This window comes from Momordica charantia, assembly GCF_013281855.1.
Source record: "Momordica charantia cultivar OHB3-1 chromosome 5 unlocalized genomic scaffold, Mcharantia_2.0 BLBB01000005.1, whole genome shotgun sequence".
Lineage (NCBI taxonomy): Eukaryota > Viridiplantae > Streptophyta > Magnoliopsida > Cucurbitales > Cucurbitaceae > Momordica > Momordica charantia.
Window position 1 is genome coordinate 18,830,535 of NW_028275163.1, and position 18,854 is coordinate 18,849,388.

General features: G+C 38.3%; 1 protein-coding gene across 5 annotated transcripts in view; it reads right to left on the reverse strand.

Annotated features, from left to right (window-relative positions):
- LOC111016615 (P-loop containing nucleoside triphosphate hydrolases superfamily protein) overlaps positions 1 to 16,776 on the reverse strand; it is a 41,654-nt gene extending 24,878 nt beyond the window's left edge. For all 5 annotated transcript variants that reach the window (XM_088123844.1, XM_022292063.2, XM_022292062.2 and 2 more), the window contains exons 1-7: positions 16,490 to 16,776; positions 16,288 to 16,377; positions 16,043 to 16,161; positions 15,565 to 15,678; positions 15,379 to 15,460; positions 14,951 to 15,018; positions 14,791 to 14,865 (exon numbers count right to left, since the gene is read on the reverse strand). In XM_088123844.1, the coding sequence (XP_087979970.1) occupies positions 14,791 to 14,865; positions 14,951 to 15,018; positions 15,379 to 15,460; positions 15,565 to 15,678; positions 16,043 to 16,161; positions 16,288 to 16,377; positions 16,490 to 16,613 (672 nt within the window). In that variant the 5' untranslated portion in view covers positions 16,614 to 16,776. The remainder of the gene's footprint in view (positions 1 to 14,790; positions 14,866 to 14,950; positions 15,019 to 15,378; positions 15,461 to 15,564; positions 15,679 to 16,042; positions 16,162 to 16,287; positions 16,378 to 16,489) is intronic.
- Positions 16,777 to 18,854: the final 2,078 nt, after the last annotated feature.

Genomic DNA, 18,854 nt, shown 5'->3' on the forward strand with positions numbered 1-18,854 from the left:
AACGGTTGTTAGAACTTAGATATCCTATAAATGATTGAATTTACCCTAATTTATGAGCTTAAGCTTTTGGTTTAATTTATGGTTTAGCATGTTTAAGATGGTATCAAAGCACCTGGATTATTATTTCCTTCCCATTTAATATTGATCCTACTTGTTGGACCTTGTGCAAATTCAAGCCCACAAGTTAAGGGAGTGTTAGATATTCTATAAATGATTAAATCTTTTGGGTTCATTGGTGAATTATCATGTTTAAGAACCGTGATCACAACTTTCTAGCTTTTCTTTTTAAAAAAAAAAGTACCATGTAATAAATGCTTCACGTTTCCCTTTGTTGTAACATGAAAAACCCAATGAAGTCTAGCCATTTTTTTAACAAGATGCAAACTGAAAAGAAATAAAGATGCTCAAGTACAAACTCCCGAAGGAGTGAGAAAAGAGAAAAAAAAACACCAAATCTTCACTCTCTGAATAACACAAACACCACCAAGAAGATTTTAAAATCCATGAAAGACATCTTCATTGCATTCTTTCCATTGTATTGAGACCTACAAGACAAGCTTTCCAAACAAACACTTTTACTTTCTTTTCACAAATTCCTCTCCAAATAGTTAAACAAATATGATCCTACCTAAAGCATCCATTCTTCCAAAGAACTTTATCCAAAAAGTCTCAATCCATGTAGTCATAAGCCTTTTCAAAGCTGATTTAAAAAATAACACCCTCCTACTTACAACTTCTATGATCTTCAATGGCCTCATTAGCAATTAGGGCTTGGTCCAAAAATTCCTATCAAAGAAGGTGCCCTAGAGATCCAAAATCATCTTTGGGAGAATCTTTCTCAATCTATCAGTCAAAACCTTCGCAAGGATCTTATAGACACTAGGCACAAGGTCTGGAGGTCTAAAGTCTTTAACCTTCATCACCTTTTCTTTCTTGGGGATAAGACAAATGACAGTTTCATTTAATGAATTGTCTAGGATACCTCTTTGAAAAACTTTGCTTTAAAACTTTTCAAAGATCATCCTTAATACCATACCAATTTCCCTAGAAGAAGGCCATAGTGAACCCATCTGGACTTGGGACCTTGTTTCCATCGAAACTAAAAACCACCGCTCAAATCTCCTCAGGGAAAAGGTGCTTTCCAGCTCCATTCTACTAGCTACTAAGATGGGGCACCAATCTAAACTTTATAAAAAGGGTTGAGGAGAGACAGAAAAAGGAAACAACCTTCTCCACAATCTCTTTATCCCCACTCAAAGTCTCATCATTTGCGTTCTCCAAAGAGACTATGGTGTCCTTGTTCCTCCTACCACCTGCAATTCAATGAAAGAACGTTGTATTACAATCCCCCTCCTTAGCCTAATTCACATGCGTCTTTTGTCTCTAGTTCATATCCTCTCCTAACTAGGCCCTCGAAATTAACCTTTAAAAGAACTCACTCCTTCCTAAGGGCCTCGCTCAACTCACTCTCCTCCTTGATGCTATCTAAATGTCTTAATCTACTTTTTGATCCTCGTATCATCAAAGAAATCTCGATTCCAAGTCTTCAAAGACCCCTTGAGGAATTGAAACTTACTGATAAACCGAGAACCTTCCCACCTACCAAGAACCTCCACAAACCACCAGGAGGACAAACAGGGTTCAAAAGAAGGGCGTGTCAACCACATATTTCAAACCTAAAAGGGCAAAGACCCCACTTGAGAAACCCAACATCTACACAGACCGGCCAGTGATTATAAGTAACCCTCAAACCCACAAATTGCGTATCATTAAGGAAGAGATCCATCCATTCTTTATTCTTCCGTCCTAATAATCACTCCCCCTCTTTCCATAAATGCTTTTTACCACCTAAACCACTTGTGATCATCTTTCCAAGGAGATCACAACCATTTAACCATCAACCCTTTGCTCCTTTGCTCCTTTGACTCAAACTACCAATACTCAAACCCCCCACTTAATTGCCCAAGACACTACATTCCGATTCTCCAAAAGCTTCAACCTTCCATCGCCATTTCCTTCCACCACAAAAAAAATCTTCATTTTTTTTTTTATAAGAAACATCAAAGCACTTTTATAAATGAAGAAGCATAGGTATAAAAAGCAGCTTAGGGGCAGGGGAAGAGAAAACCCCCTCCCAAAAGCTAGTGAAGGATAGCTCTTCAATCTCGAAGTAACGAAGAGAGGCTATAATTACAAAAGAATTTTCTATGTCTATAGCACCACCAAGATGAGTGTAATTGAATTGTATTACAAAAGTTTTCAAAAGTAGACGACTTACCCTCGAATATTCTGTTGTTTCTTTCCATCCAAATATTCCATAAAAGAGCTCTAGCTGCACAGTTCCACAAAATATTTGCTTTCCTCTTTAGGTGCCACCCTTGTAGAGCTTTATGAAGCCACCCATCTATCTTTTTGGGCAAACAGAAGGAAAAACCAAAGATTTGGAACAGAAAGGACCACCCCTGCTCAGCAAATCGGGAGTGAATAAAAATGTGATCATAGACTCCTCATTTTGTTTACACAGAACACACATAGAAGGAGAAAGAGTCCAGTTTGGACATCTTTTCTGTAGCCTCTCTGCTGTATTAACAGCCTTGTTTGCTAAGGTCCAAAGGAAGACTTTTACTTTCTTTGGAATTGAGTATTTCCATAGAAGGGAGTTTAAGGGCAAGTTCAGAGTAAGAGCATCTTCACACATGATATTTAGGGCCGACTTAACTGTAAAACCTCTGGAAGAATCAAGAGACCAAACCACCTTGTCAACCCTTTCTCCCAGCCGAATAACATCCAATCTGCTCATAAGAACAACCCAACTGTCAATCTCTCCGTCAAAAAGACTCCTTCTTATGCCAAGGTCCCATACAAGCTGTTCATCATTCCAGCAATCCGAAACTGTAGCCTCCTTCTTTATCGACACAGCAAATATATCCGGGAACTCTTGAGCAAGTGTGGAATTCCCTATCCAGCTATCCAACCAAAAGCAAACTCTGTTACCATGATTAACTTTGAAAGAGAGAAACTTGAGGAAAAGAATGCTGTTTTTTGCTATTTCAAACCAGGGTTTGCCAACCGCTCTTCCTTTGGGCTTTTTGGTCAGCCACCCGTGGGGTTCAGTGCCATAGAGACTTTATATCACTCTTCTCCAAAGGGCTTCTTCCTCCTATGTAAACCTCCAAAGCCATTTCAGAATCGAAGCATTGTTTCGAATGTGGAAAGCCCCAATGCCAAGCCTACCCTTTTTCAAGGGCAAAGAAGTGGTGCCCCAATTTACTAAATTCCTGTGGGGGAGAAAATTGCCTCCATTCCAGAAAAAGTCTCGGATCAACTTGTCAAGCTCTTTCGCAAACCCTATGGGGGCTTTCAAAAGGGAAAAGTAATAAATGGGCATACTATTCAACACTGATTGAGCTAAAGTTAATCTTCCTCCTTTAGAGAGAACAATCTTCTGCCATTTTCCAAGCTTCAGTTTCATCTTCTAAACCACTGGCCGCCAAAGAGCTGCAGCTTTGAAGTTACCCCCGATAGGTAAACCAAGGTAAGAGAAGGGAAGATCTTCCACTCTACACCCCAATCTCGCAGCTTTATGATTTAATCTATCAGCCCTGACATTTATACCTATAAGGGAAGTCTTGTTCAGGTTTAAAGAGAGGCCAAAAGCTCTTAAAAACCAGTTAATCACAACCCACCATTTCAGCAGAAAGCCATTCTCGTCTGGACAGAACAAAATGGTGTCATCAGCATATTGCAAGTGAGAAATCATAACCTTCTTTTCCCCTACTTCAAAGCCTTTTATCATACGCTTTTCACAACAAAGATGAACCAGCCTGCTAAAAGAGTCACCCACAAGAGTGAAAAGGAAAGGAGAGAGGGGATCTCCTTGTCTTAAACCTCTTGTCGCCTTGATTTTGCCCCTTGACCTACCATTAATAATAATCAAGAAATTTGCTGAGGATAAGCAACCCCTAATCCACATTCTCCAATGCTGCCAAAGCCTTTTTTCTCCAACACCGCGTCAATAAAATCCCAATCTACTTTGTCATAAGCTTTCTCATAGTCAAGTTTGAGAAGAAAGCCTGATTTGTTTGAAGACTGGCAGTCACCCACTGCCTCAGCAGCAACTAAGATGGCATCCAAAATCTGCCTTCCTTCCACAAAGGTTGTTTGGGCGTCTGCTATAATGGAAGGAAGGACCTTTTTGAGTCTGTCGGCCAGGACCTTTGCAATGATCTTGTACAAGGAGGAAATCAGACTTATGGGACGATAATCACCGACTCTGTTCGCTTGCAGTTTCTTTGGAATTAAACACACATAAGTCTCATTAGTGCGCGCGTTAACGATGTCACTCCTAAAAAACTCTTGGAACACCTTAAGCAAATCCAGCTTTAAAATGTTCCAAGCTTTTTTATAGAATTTTGTTGTCATTCCATCTGGACCAGGGGACTTCAAGTTTCCCAAATTCTTAACTACCCTATATATTTCTTCCTCTGTGAAGGGAGATTCAAGCCAACATTGTTAATGCGAACTTAGGGGGGACCATTCTAAATCTTCAAAAATGAATCTCTGATCTTCTACCATGGAGTACAACCTTGAGAAGAAATCAAGGATTTCCTTTTCAATTTCCATCTCTGAGGAAAGAATCTGTCCATTACTATCAACTAGAGAGCGAATGGTAGCTTTATTTCTCTTTGCTGACACCCATTTATAGAAGAAGTGGGAGTTTTCATCACCATCCTTTAGCCACTGAAGTTTGCATTTTTGGGCCCAAGATTGCTGCTCCTTTAAGGTTAAGTCCAGAAGATCAACTTTAAGTGAGAGCCTCAAGGTAGAACGGGAGGGTCTAAAGTCCCCATTTCCTCCTCTTTGTTTATCTCATCAATCAGATCAAGAAAACTTTTCTTAGAAAGAGCCACATTCCCAAATTCTTCTTTGTTCCATTGTATAAGAAACTTCTTCAGGCCTCTCAGCTTTTCCATAAAGGCAAACCCTGGCCAGCCATTTGAAGGCAAAAAAGCCCACCAGCCTTCTACTTTTTCTATAAAATTAGGGTGGTCGAGCCACATGTTCTCAAACCGAAAGGGAGAAGAACCCCATTTTTTAAGACCTAAATTTAGTTGAAGAGGGTAATGGTCCGAAGTGGAACGCGTTTGTTTGTACAAGGTTGACTCTTTAAAATGCTGAGACCATCTTTGGGCAAGGATGAATCTGTCAATTCTGGTAGCAGTTGGAATTTCTCTGAAGTCTGACCAAGTGAAGGAGCCATTCTTCAAAGGAACTTCTTCCACATTGCTGTCCTCTACAAATTCATTGAAGTCTCTCATACTTCTAGTAACTCTACCCCCTCTCGATTTTTCTATTGGACTTCTAACAACTTTAAAATCACCTCCAACACACCAATCTTCATTGCATAAGCCAGCTAAGTCCTGCAACTCTTGCCAAAAAAGATCTCTCCCCATAGTAGAGGAAGGGCCATATACCCCAGAAATCCAACCTTGGAACCCGTCTATAAATCTGAACAGAATCGAGACTGAAAAATTACCCACAATAGAGTCTTCTACAACAATGTTATTCTCATTCCACATCACTAAGATACCGCCCAAAGAACCTTCAGCATCAAGAGAGATCCATCCAACGTATCTAGAGCTCCAAATGGATTTTATAAGCTTTCTATCTACTGAAGCTAATTTAGTTTCCTACAATAACACAACGTTAGGGCTAACCGAATTCAAGAAATCCTTGATGAGCACTCTTTTGGACGGGGTGCAGATCCCTCTAACATTCCAAGAGATAATCTTCATAAAGTAACCGTTTGTCCCTCAACTAAGCTACTGGTTTCCTTCTCTACTTCCTTTTCCCAAGTTCTGAAAAGATTACAAAGTTCTCTAGATTCCTTTTTTTTACTGCGCTACCCGCTTTAGAAGGAATGGCCCTGATGCACAAATTACGTTTTTGAAGATAGAAGACCATTTTCCGGGTGAAAGGGAAATTATTTGTCGAGTCTTCATCATCCTCTTCATATGAATAAAGCTCCATTTCTTGGTTTTGAGCCTCCTGACCGTCCTGCCTCAAAACAGCTAGATTTCAATTTTCAATGGGGGTTTGGACCTTCTCTATTTCTTTATCCTTCTCTGGTTCTTGAAAAACGTTAAAAAACTCCGAGGGAGGGGGGTCATCTTCCTGAGATAAGGGATCCGAGAGCCTTTGCACAATCTCCAAATCAAGACTATGATGCTCACTATCTAGACTAGAAAATGAGAAATCAGACATCATCTCACATTCTTTCTTCTTTTCCTTTTCTGCTTTTTCCAGTGGAATTGGGGGCAGTTTTGATATTTGTATTCATGGTGGAGCAAACTTTCCCTTTCTTCTGAAAAAGTCTCATTTGGTTGCTTTTTAAAAAGGAAATAGACTTTTCTTTTTTGTCTTGATCCGTGACAGAGTTGTCAATTTGAACAGGGGCGTCCTTTGAAGCAGTGCCTCGGGCAGCCAACTCTGCAGTGGGATCCACCAAGTCAGTACTTGTCCCAAAGTTGCATGAAAAAGGAGGATGTGCAGCTTCTCTTGTCAAATCATATCTCACAATCAAAGGGTCAATACTCATAGAAATAGAAGGGGGATAAAGAACATTGACCGATGGGTAAAAGAAGCCGTCTTGAATTCTCCAAGAATCCACTGGGTTTAAAGTTGTACTTTCCTGCCCTTTGTAAAAAAACTCTGCCACTTCTGACAAGAAACCGTCGTGGATCTTCACCTTCTTTCCGATGAGCAGCGAGCTGTCTTGGAAAGTACTTACGTGGGCGACAAAGGTGATATCCAGATCTACAATCTTCACTTCAGTTGGGATGAAGCCACAATAGTTCCTTTTACTTTAATGGCGATCTCTGTGCAATCTATCAAAGAGGAGTTCGAATCCGTGTAGTCTAAGAAACCTCCATAACAGTTACCTATTGTTTGGAAGGTAGCCAAACTCCAAAGGTGAAGGAGGATATTTCTGAACTTGATCCATCCTCCATGAGACAGAACCACTGTAAAACGACCATGTAGGAGTGGGTTCCAAAGTTCTCTTTTCAGAGTCAAAGGACCAAAAGTGACCCAACCTTTATTGCTTACAAAAAGTCTCGCCGTTTCTTCTGAGGGACATTTAAGGAGGGCTTTGTCCGGTTGAAAGGCATTGATGATGAAGGACTCTTCTGTTTGTCTTTGGATAAATTCGCGGATTCTGCCCCAATCATCATGGAAATCCCTTCGAGTCACTACAACCGTTCTTTTCCAGTCTAGAGCTCTCACCTCCTTTGGCTCCAAAGAGACAGGCTCCTTTGTACTCTCGTTTTTGGTTAAAACCTCCACAAAAGATCTTTTGGGACTGGGAGCCTTTGGACAGTGAGGTGTTGGACCTTCCTTAACCTTTCCATTCATGAAATCTAGGAGAAGCCTTTTGAAGTCCGCCCATCCCTTTGACCTTTCTCCTAACGGAATAACTAAATTTCTTTTATTCCCCGTTCCATGAACTTTTGTTAACTCTAGAAAGCTCCCTCTCTTATTCGTTGTTTTTTGCATCCATATGAAGCCGTCGTTGCAGTCTGTTTTTCTAAAGAACTTTTGAGTGTTGGGCACCAATAGGAGTTCTTCAAGTCCGTCAACAATCCACACTGCTACTATCTCTTCAACCGAGAGAAAAAAGGATCTTCGCAGATGTGTTTCTTGAATCTTCAGAAAACGACCTTTCTTTTCAAAATCAAAAGTACATGAGAACACCTTGTTTTCTATCTTTACCGAAGTTGCTGACACCATTTTTAGTACCAAGAAGGATAGCCTTGAGGGTGAGGTAGTTCATCGGAGAGAAGCTTGTCGGAGGCCGAGGGGAAGGAGTGGAAAGGGGGATGGGACGCGGGAGAGAAAGAGAGCCATGTATGAAAGTCGACACATCATCAGCAATTCAACAAGAGAAACAAATCTTCATTTTTCTTTCAATAATAACTTCCCCCTTCCTATGCATTGGAGAAGTTGATAAAAAATAAGTTGGAAAATTTTCTAATACAAAGTGATAATCAATCTCCCTCCCAATGACAACAAAACTTGCTTCATTTATCCAACCTGCAGTTCACATTCTCAATAATTCCCTGCAAAAGAGTATCTAATTTAGTGGATTATTAGATTACTAAGGTTCTCTTTGTATTTATGTTTAATTATTATTATTTGTTTATTTGTTTTATGTTGAATTTAGTTAGTGTAAGTTATTAGAACAAACCAGTGCGATTAAAGCCCATTATAGCCCATTGCCTGGCCCGTTACCTCACACAGAATTTTCTTACAGTAATATGAAAAACAGGACCACCAGGAATTAGAGAAGGAAGTTATGCTAGTCCGGAGTATTGTGTAGCTTTGTGAGAAAGGTTATATTTTCTTATTTTCATTACAACCCATTTAGGGGTAAATATACAAGAAGACCTTTCAACAAATAAGGAATTAATCTAAAGCCTATAAGGAAAGCAATAAAATTACAGAATATACAGAGACATAATGAAAATTCTAATAAGGAAAAAAACTTAATTTACGGCTTGATTTTCTACACTCCCCCTCAAGCTGGATGATATATGCTTGTCATTCCAAGCTTTGAGATTAATCTACTAAGGCTGGGTCGATGCAATGCCTTAGTTAAAATGTCAGCAGCTTGTTGTTGGGAAGATACATATCTCAGGTTGATAGTATTTGTCTCAATCTTCTCGCTGATGAAGTGACGATCTATTTCGACATGTTTCATCCGATCATGATGTATTGGATTTCTTGCTATGGCTGTGGCAAATTGATTGTCACACAATACCTCTATAGTACCTTCTGTCTTCACCTTGAGTTCAGTGAGAAGACGTTTCAACCAAACTTCTTCACAGATCCCATGGGCTAATGATCGAAACTCAGCTTCAGCACTACTTCGAGCTACAACTTGCTGTTTCTTACTACGCCAGGTTACTAGATTCCCCCATACATAGGAACAGTGTCCTGATGTTGACTTACGGTCAATAGGAGATCCAGCCCAATCTACATCCGTGTAGACTTCAAGAGCTCGGTTTGTGGTCTTTCTGAACATCAGTCCTTTTCCAAGATCGTGTTTGAGATATCTCAATATTCTATACACAGCTTCCATATGCTCCTTTGAAGATTTGTTCAGGAATTGACTTACCACACTAACAGCAAAACTAATGTATGGTCGCGTATGAGTTAAGTATATTAGCTTCCCAACTAGGCGTTGATATCTGCCTCGATCAACTGGTTCATCTTCAGGATTAACTCCAAGTTTTGAATTTGCATCCATAGGAGTGTCTGTTGGTTTACAACCACTCATCTCGGTCTCTATTAGGAGATCTAAAGTGTACTTTCGTTGCGTGACAGAAATCCCTTTACTAGATCTTGCTACTTCCATACCTAAGAAATACCTTAGGTCTCCCAAGTCTTTGATCTCAAATTTCTTCGAGAGGAGTTGCTTTAGACGAACCATTTCTTCAGAGACATTTCCTGTAAGTATTATATCATCAACATATACTATTAATACAGTGATCTTACTTGGTGAGAAGTGCTTGATAAAGAAGGTATGATCGGATTGACACTGAGTATAGCCGTCTTGTTTCAACACATTTGTAAATTTTTCAAACCAGGCCCGAGGTGACTGTTTTAGTCCATACAGAGACTTCCTGAGTTTACATACCTTTCCCTTAGTATAACTGTCCTCAAATCCAGGAGGTATATCCATGCACACTTCCTCTACTAAATCACCATTTAGGAATGCATTCTTCACATCAAGTTGAAACAATGGCCAATCTAGATTTGTTGCAATGGAGAGAAGTACCCGAATAGTATTTAGTTTGGCAACTGAAGCAAAGGTTTCCTGATAGTCAATCCCATAAGCTTGGGTGAAGCCTTTAGCCACCAGGCGAGCTTTGAATCGTTCTATACTGCCATCTGATTTGTGTTTGGTTGAGAAAATCCATTTACATCCAACCGTGCGCTTAACTGGGGGTAGGTCTGTAAGGATCCATGTCCCATTTTTCTCCAAAGCCTGCAACTCTTCTAGAGTAGTAGCCTTCCACTCAGGTTTCTACAAGGCTTCTTGAACTGTGTTGGGAGTTTGAACCTGATCTAGTGAAGTCACAAAAGCTCTAAAATACGGCGACAAATTAGTGTAAGACAAGTGATACCGTATGGGATGTTGGGTACATGAGCGAATACCTTTCCTGACAGCAATGGGACTATCATCTCCTGATGTCTCGTGTGCTATTTCAGGGACATTGAGATTTTGGTTTAGATCTTGGCTTTGCTGAACTTGTGTAGGTTGTATTTCGTTTCTCTCATGTTGTCTTGTTCGTCGTGAATAAACTTGCAGTTCAGCCTCAGAGGGAGATACGTGAGTTGGCTCAGAATGAGGTACAGGTGAACTCTCAGAGAATGGAATTGGCTCAGAATCAGAAGAGGGTACAAGAGAACTCTCAAAGGATGGGTTTAAAGAGAAGTTAGGAATGCAATCCCAATTTTGTGATTCAAGAACAGAATTCTCCCCCTGAAGGACAGAATTGGGATAATATGGTTGATTTTCAAAGAAGGTGACATCCATGGTATGAAAGAATTGTTGAGTGGGAGGATGATAACACTTGTATCCTTTCTTATTTGGCGAGTATCCAAGAAAGATACATTTTATGGATCGTGCATCAAGCTTACTACGATGCTGAGGATATATATGAACAAACGCAGTGCACCCAAATATTTTTACTGGTAATGGAGACACAAGATGGGATGTAGGATAAATTGAGAGTAAACTTTGTAAGGGTGTGTTGAATTTGAGAATGCGGGATGGCAAACGGTTTATGAGATAGGTAGTAGTTAGGACAGCTTCACTCCAGAAAGATTTTGGAACATGGGATGTGAGTATGAGAGAATGGGCTACATCGAGAAGATGACGATTTTTGCGTTCAACAACACCATTTTGTTGAGGTGTGTCAACACAAGAGCTCTGGTGAACAATACCATGAGATTGAAGATATGGACCAACGGTAGAGTTGAAGAAGTCACGAGCATTATCAGTTTTAAGTATTTTTATATTGACTTGAAACTGAGTTTGGATCATTTTATGAAAAACGGTGAATAAGTGGCTTGTTTCAGATTTTTCTTTCATAAGGAATGTCCAACTCAAACGTGTGTGATCATCAACAAAGAGAAGAAACCAACGTGCCCCATTGATATTTTTTACCCTTGAAGGTCCCCAAATATCTCCGTGGACAAGGGAGAAAGGCTGAGATGGAGAATAAATGTGAGGTGAATAACAAGCACGAGTATGTTTGGAGAATTGATAAATCTCACACTTGAAAAATTGACTCTTTTTATTGAGAAATAAAGAAGGAAACAGTCGTTCAAGATAAACAAAGTTGGGATGACCAAAACGATACTGCAACATCATGACAAGACTATCTTTATGATTTAAAGACTCAGAAACATAAGCAGACTCACGATTAGACTGAACTACAAGTTCATTGCATTTCTTTGTTGGTGGAGGACTCGTTGTTTTAAGAAGATACAATCCCGCACATAATTCAGCATTGCCAATCATCTTCCCCGATCCCAAGTCCTGAAAAATACAAGAATTTGCAAGGAATTTAGTTTCGCAGTTCAAGTCTTGATTCAATTTACTCACAGACAGTAGATTATACTCTGTGGGCACAAACAATACTGATGTAAGAGTTATGGAGCTTGATATCTGAATACTCCCAATTCCAGTAACTTGAACAGGTGTACCATTAGCAATTCGAACAGCAGGTTACCCGTATAAATTTAAAATGATGAGAATAAGGATCTATCACCTGTCATATGATCCTATGCTCCTGAATCCACTATCCATCCAGATGGAAGAGTTTGAGTGTGGAGAGCACGAGAATTTTGGTTACCTTGTTGTACATTCCCAGAACCACTTACTGTTGTTGGTGGAGTTGTTCTGTTCAATAGTTGTTGTAGCATGTCCAACAACTCTTTGGTATGTGGTTGTTGGTTAGAAGTTTCAGAGACAACAACATTGCCTCGAGTTTCTCGCTCTGATTTGGTAGTGTTTGGCTTCCAGTTCGCTGGTTTTCCATGTAATTTCCAACAGGTTTCTTTGAGATGTCCCACTTTATGACAATGATCACACAATGGTCGCCCTTTGCGCTGGCGGTTATTGCCATATAGATTCCCCCGAGCAGCAAGAGCGATTGGATCATTAGGATGATCTCGTTGGGAAATGAGCGCAGATACATTTTGAGTAGGAGGATGTTCGGTTTGTCCCAACATGACTTGCTTTCGACTCTCCTCCCTACGGACTTCGAAGAAGACTTCTCGAAGACTCGGTAATGGCTTAGTACCAAGAATGCGACCGCGAACTTCATCAAGTGATTTATTCAGACCCATAAAAAATTTGAAGATCCTTTTTGTCTCCACAAATTTTCGAAAGAGAATACGATCATCAAAACATTTCCATTCATGAGTTTCAAATAAATCTAGTTGTTGCCAGTAACGAGATAAATTGGAGTAGTACGCTGTAACCGTTGAATCACCTTGTTTAATGTCTTGGAGAGTAGTCTCTATCTGGAACAGCTCAGCAGTGTTTTCTTTATTGGAAAATGTATCCTTAGCAGCATCCCAAATTTCTTTGGCGGTAGAAAATAGGAGAAAATTCTCACCAATTTCAGTGGTCATGGAATTTATTAACCAACTCATGACTTGATTGTTTTCAGCCCTCCATTTGCGAAATGTTGAATCATCGGGTTTGGGTGATTCCGCTTTACCGATGATATAGTCTTCCCGTCCACGACCATACATGAACATCATCACTGATTGGGACCACTGAAGGTAATTGTGGCCATTGAGTTTGTGACATGTTATCGGATTATTGTTGCTTTCGAAAAACGACGAGACGTTAATTTGTGATTCTGAACCTACCATTACAAAAAAAATGTAAGGAGCTGTGATTCGAATAAAGTATGGGTTGTAGCGGCGGCAGCGAGCTCGGCGGCGGCGGCAGAGAGCTTGGCGGCGGCAGCGGAAAGCTCAGCTGCAGCGGCGGACGCAACAGCAGAGATTATGGCGGCGGCACCGAGAGAAACCGGGCGGCGGCGGCGGGCTTCTGGGAAAGAAAAGAAAAACCAAATGGGTTGCGACGACCGACTGGAGCTGCGACTTGACGACCGGAGCTGCGACTTGACGACGGAAGCTGCGACGTGCGACAACCGACGAGATCTGCGACGGCACCTGAGATGAGAGCTGCGGCGAGATCTGGGATCTGTGGCGGAAGCGGCGGCACCTACGACAGGATCGACGGAATGACGAATCTGTGGAAGATCAATGAGATCAACGGCGGCGGAAGGAGATGGCTGCCGGAGGTGGATATTGAAGACGGCGGCGGCTAGGGTTTTTTTCCAGATTCTGGCAGCTAGGGTTTTTCAGATTCTAGGGTTTATTCCTAGAGCTCTGATACCATGTAGCTTTGTGAGAAAGGTTATATTTTCTTATTTTCATTACAACCCATTTAGGGGTAAATATACAAAAAGACCTTTCAACAAATAAGGAATTAATCTAAAGCCTATAAGGAAAACAATAAAATTACAGAATATACAGAGACATAATGAAAATTCTAATAAGGAAAAAAACTTAATTTGCTTAATTTTCTACAGTAGTCAATCTGTCTTTTATGTTTTCTTAATTATTCTGTTGTTTGGTCAGTTTCTTGGAAGTTAAATCAGTTATGTATGCTTATGCTGCTAGGAAATTATGCATTACTGGTTATAGGTGGGCATGGGTAGAAATGGAAAAGTGTCAGACCTCTCAAATACCTATCTAGCTTTAATCTTCTCTTATGTGCAATAAAATCACAGCACAAGTCTCAACAGTAATGGGATTTACCATAAAGTCATCACAGATTGCATTTTTCAATTCTTCCAAAATATCAAAGTAACAGTCATGAAAAGAACTTTCGGTAATAACAACAGAATTTAAATTTAATCTTATTGAGATATTTCCCCTCCCTTTCTTTCTTCTAAAAACCATTCCTCTTTTTCTCAACCTCAATCTCATCACCAACCTACACAAGCTTCTCTTCCCTTTTCAACATTTCTTTCCTAATCACCTTGCTCCACCCAACTCCCCAGTCCCGACTCCCCTCCTAACCCCTTTGCTTCATTTATCACTATAATTTCATTCCCTGCATCCTCCTCCACCAGGTTATCGAATTTCCCAAAAACCACTTTCCTTTACTGCTCACTGCTTTCTTAAAAATCTTCCAACCCTACATATACTTCCTTCCAGAGTGAGAATTTTTTCTTTACCCCCCAATTGAATTGATTTTACATACCTCCCCCAATCCTCTTTTATTGATGATCTTCTCCATTCACACCACATAACCTTCACAACTTTGATTGTTAAATATCTGTTATTAATTGAATTAATCACAAGTTCTCCAATAACTTCTCCTAACCGTCCCGCCAGTACCAACTAAATGGATTGGGACAACACCACCTTTCCAAAGTCCTCTATCCAAACTCTACTTCCCTTATATCTCGTATCAAAAGAAATCGAAAAAAGTCTTAGCTTCAACTGAAAAGGACAACACCACAACAATCCATCCTTCCTCCCTTAATTCTTTGAGAGAGAGAGAGAAGCTTTTAGCAATCCAACAAGTGGAGATGATGAGTCATCACCTAAATCGCAATAATAAAGTAATTGATAAATGAACACTGGAAGCAAGGCATGGAGAAATAATTGATTGTTAAAGGAACCACTTACCAAAACTGAAACACGAACAGCATCACAAGAATTTCCAATGTTTCCGTCTTCAACTTTATCCCGACTTTCGATTATCTAATTGATTATTATGTAAGATAGAGAGGAAAAAAGAAGACAATGGCTATATGACTTGCAAAATTGGAAAAAATATTGTGCTTACCATGCGGAAAATAGTGTGGGATCTACTACTGTACAAATTCATATTTGTCTCTCCAATATGACGATGTGCTGAAGATTTGGACAAGTTACTAAAATTAGCATGCAATCACTAATATATACAAGTACAGACAGACAAAAGCCTGAACAAAAATCAGAGATATGATCAATTTGAAAACTAAGCGATTGAGATTGAAAAGAAATAGAAGTCATTTCAAGATGTAAATAATTCATAAAATCAGTAAACAAATAGTAATAGATAATAAATATGCTCTCTTCCTCCGGTTGAACTCTTCAGTCTCAAAATGAGAAGTACTAGGATACTAATCTAAGCAATATAAAAAGATTTAGAAATGAAAGAGAATTCCATTAAGTTCTTGTAAAACGGAGGAAGCATAAGCAATAGACTCTAATCTTATGAAATTTAATTACATTCTCCAAATTCCATGAGATCGAGAACTTGCTCAGAAGAAGCAACAATCTCTTCGCGCAAGCCAGCAACATAGATTCCTCGCTGTAAATACGAAGAAAAAAGAAAACAAAAACTAACATCAATAAGAGTAGATGTAATTTTGACATGGAACAACAAGCTGCACCAAGTTCAAAATTAAGCATAACCTCTAAACTTTCATGAATCTGCAGTTTTCGGTGCTCAGGAACCAACAAATCGTTTATTTCTTCATTATAGATTTCCATGTAGGACATTCGCAGAAGAAACTCTCTATCCACATCCTTTGAACACAAAAAGTTCACATAGACATATCTCAAATAGTTCAACATATTAGATGAATCAAAGTCAGGACAAACTCAAGTAGTCAAGTTCGATGTTTATTTTACTTTTTTCTAAATACAACATCCGGATTTGGGGAATTTCACATAATTGATTGATCTTCATTTCTTTTTTCTTTCTCCTGGCTATAACTATGTTAGTTTGAATTTGTGTTTCAATGGTCCAAATATGATAAACAATGTTCCACTTTTTCCACTCGAAAATTAAATAAGCTCCAGACATCTAAAGCTTCGTTGGGTAATTTAAAATGCACTTCATATAGCCTATTCAAAAACGGCAATAGAAATGTAGTAATTAAAGGAATACCTGCTGTATAAGATCAAACAAATTGTGCACAGCAAGAGGAATGATTCCAGGTTCAGTAGGTGAGCCTCGCATTGTATGAGTCTTTCCACTGTTAGTTTGCCCGTAAGCAAAAACAGTGCCTAAATTACGCAAAGACGATATATTAAAGAACACAACATAGAAGTTCCAGAGTGATATTAGTAATCAGCCAAACATTACCAACACATAAGACAACCGCAACGAACAACTAATTTCATCGACAATACCATTGAATCCACGAACTGCGGAGGCAACGATTTCTTTGGTGCGAGCTTGATAGACCTCGAAAGTCTTACAGTCTTCGCCAAAAATCCGGTCTGCAAACCAGAAACATTGCAAAATCCAAAGCCGAGACCGAGAGAAGTAAAAGTAAAACCTAGGAGGACGAATTTTGCGAGAAATACAGAACTGGTAAGAGTAGAAACATACCAAATTCGAATTTGTTGGGGTTATTGGGAATGAAGATGGAGTTGCCGGAGATTCTCCAAGGGCTTGTCTTCTCGTCGGCCGGTGAGTGCGGCCTCGCTCGCACGGTGACGTTAATCCTCTCCATTTGTGATTCTCAACGAATCGCCTTGTTTTTTGCTGCTGGTTCTCTCTCTCAGATGAACGGTGAGAGTGGCGTCGCTCGTCACCTACCCTTCTCGTTGGCCGGTGAGCGCTGATTTCTTTTCTCGTCTTCTCTTTTTGTTTTTTGTTTTCCCGCCCTCGTCAAATGCCAAATTGGGCCGTTGTCATTTGAAAAAAAAAACAAAAATTATATATGGAATAGTAATTCTTACTTGGTCGGGTGAGAGTTATTTTGGAAAAAAGGGATTTACAGAATAATTGTTTTTCTAAAAAATAAGGGATACATGAATGAACCGATACCACATCCGAATAAGAAATATCCTGAGATCATAGAATAATGGTCAAAAAAAACTTAAAAAGAATTGATAGTCATGAAATGAGCATATCTTTTCTCGATGGTTCAATCATAAGAATTTCAAAGTTAAGCGTGTCTGACTTGGAACAATCTTCTATCTTAAAAATCAATTCAGTGATTTTAAACTTTTCGATTGGCCAAAGAGGACCAATAGAAAAGGAAGTAAAAAACACTCCCAAACATACCATTAAACTTTTTTATTAAGTCATTGAATAAAAAGATAGTTTGATAATTATTTCGTTTTTTTTATTTTTGAAAAATAGGTTTTTTGTCCCACCAATTCAATCTTCTATTTTGTATTTTATAAAAATATTTTTAAACTTTTTTATAAACTTCAAACACTAAAAAAATAGTCTTTAAAAATAAATTTTTGTTTTTCAAAATATTTTTTTTTTATGCTAACTTTTTCTTTCTTTACCTATTTCTCTCCAACAAATTTCTCTCTTCTTAAAGTTTTTTTCTACAGGAATTTTTCTCTCTAAAAAATTTATATTTTTCTCTCTAAACAATTTATATTTTTCCCTCTAAATTTTTAATCTCTACAAATATTTACTATTATCTCTCTCCAAGATTTTCATCTCTATATATTTTTATCTATTTGGTTTTGTTGTAACATATCTTTCTCATTTTTATTTCTCTAAAATTTTAATATTTTCTTAATTTTTTTCTCTGACCCATAACTCAAAATAGGCAACCTAAGCATTATCGTCTTCTACCGAAAAAAAAATAAAAAGAGAATCTCGAAATATGGCTTTCAAATTAAATTTCGAATTAGTGGATTTTTACGAGGAAAAAAAATATTTCAGTTGCTACAATGATACGACCAATGTAACATATCTTGTCTGATTGATCTGGACTTGCGTCTGATAAGATTGAGTGAGAGAATCAATTTCATGCATGGTTTTAAATGAGAGAAAGAGGCGAGGAATCATCGCCTTTGTAGAGTATTACACGGGAGTGCTACCTCTTATTAATTAGAATCAAAGAATTAGTTGATAGATCCCCAAAATGGGACAGTATGGATCGTACCTTAATTCTGCCTTTATAACTTTCTTTCTCTTTCTAATTATTTTCTCTATAGCAAATATATTTCCAACTGTACTAAATATTATATATATATATATATTTCCAACTTTTCTTCATCTAATTTTATTTCAATTTTCTTTCTTTATAACTTTTCTTTATTTGTTATTTGTTTTTTCTTTAACAAGTATATGTCGAACTTTTTTCTGTATAAATTTTTTTCTCATTATAATTTATCTTTCTCTTTCTAATTTTTCTTACTCTTGTCTCTTACGATCTCAACTTTACTCTATGTCTCTAAATTTTTTTCTTTGTTTTAATTGTTCTCTTACTAAAATTTTCTTTTCTTTAAATCTATTTATTTTTCTCTTTCAAAATTTATCTTTAAAAAATTTCATTTATCTCTCTAAGCTTTTGTTTTCATATCTCTATGACAAAAACTCTGCAGGGATCGGATTACCGCTCAAAAACAATGAATACATTTTCCTCTATGTCCCAGCCCCAACCCCAATTCTATTCTTAAATAAGTAAAATATATTTTGTTAACTATTTTACTATATTATGAATAAAATATTAAATATTTTTTAAAACTATTTATTTATACAAATAAATAATAATTTTCAGTGAAGTAAATATAATTTATATATATTTATTACTTTTTTTAATAATTAAAATTATTTACTAAATCGATAATTTTCCTTACAAAAATCTTTGCCTCCAAATGAGGATTCCTTGACCGAGATATTGATTCTCGAAATCGGAGAATGGGGTGGAGACGAGACTAAAACTTTTCGTGAGGATGAGGATGGAAAGAGTATTGTGACTCTCGTCCCACCCTATTGTTGT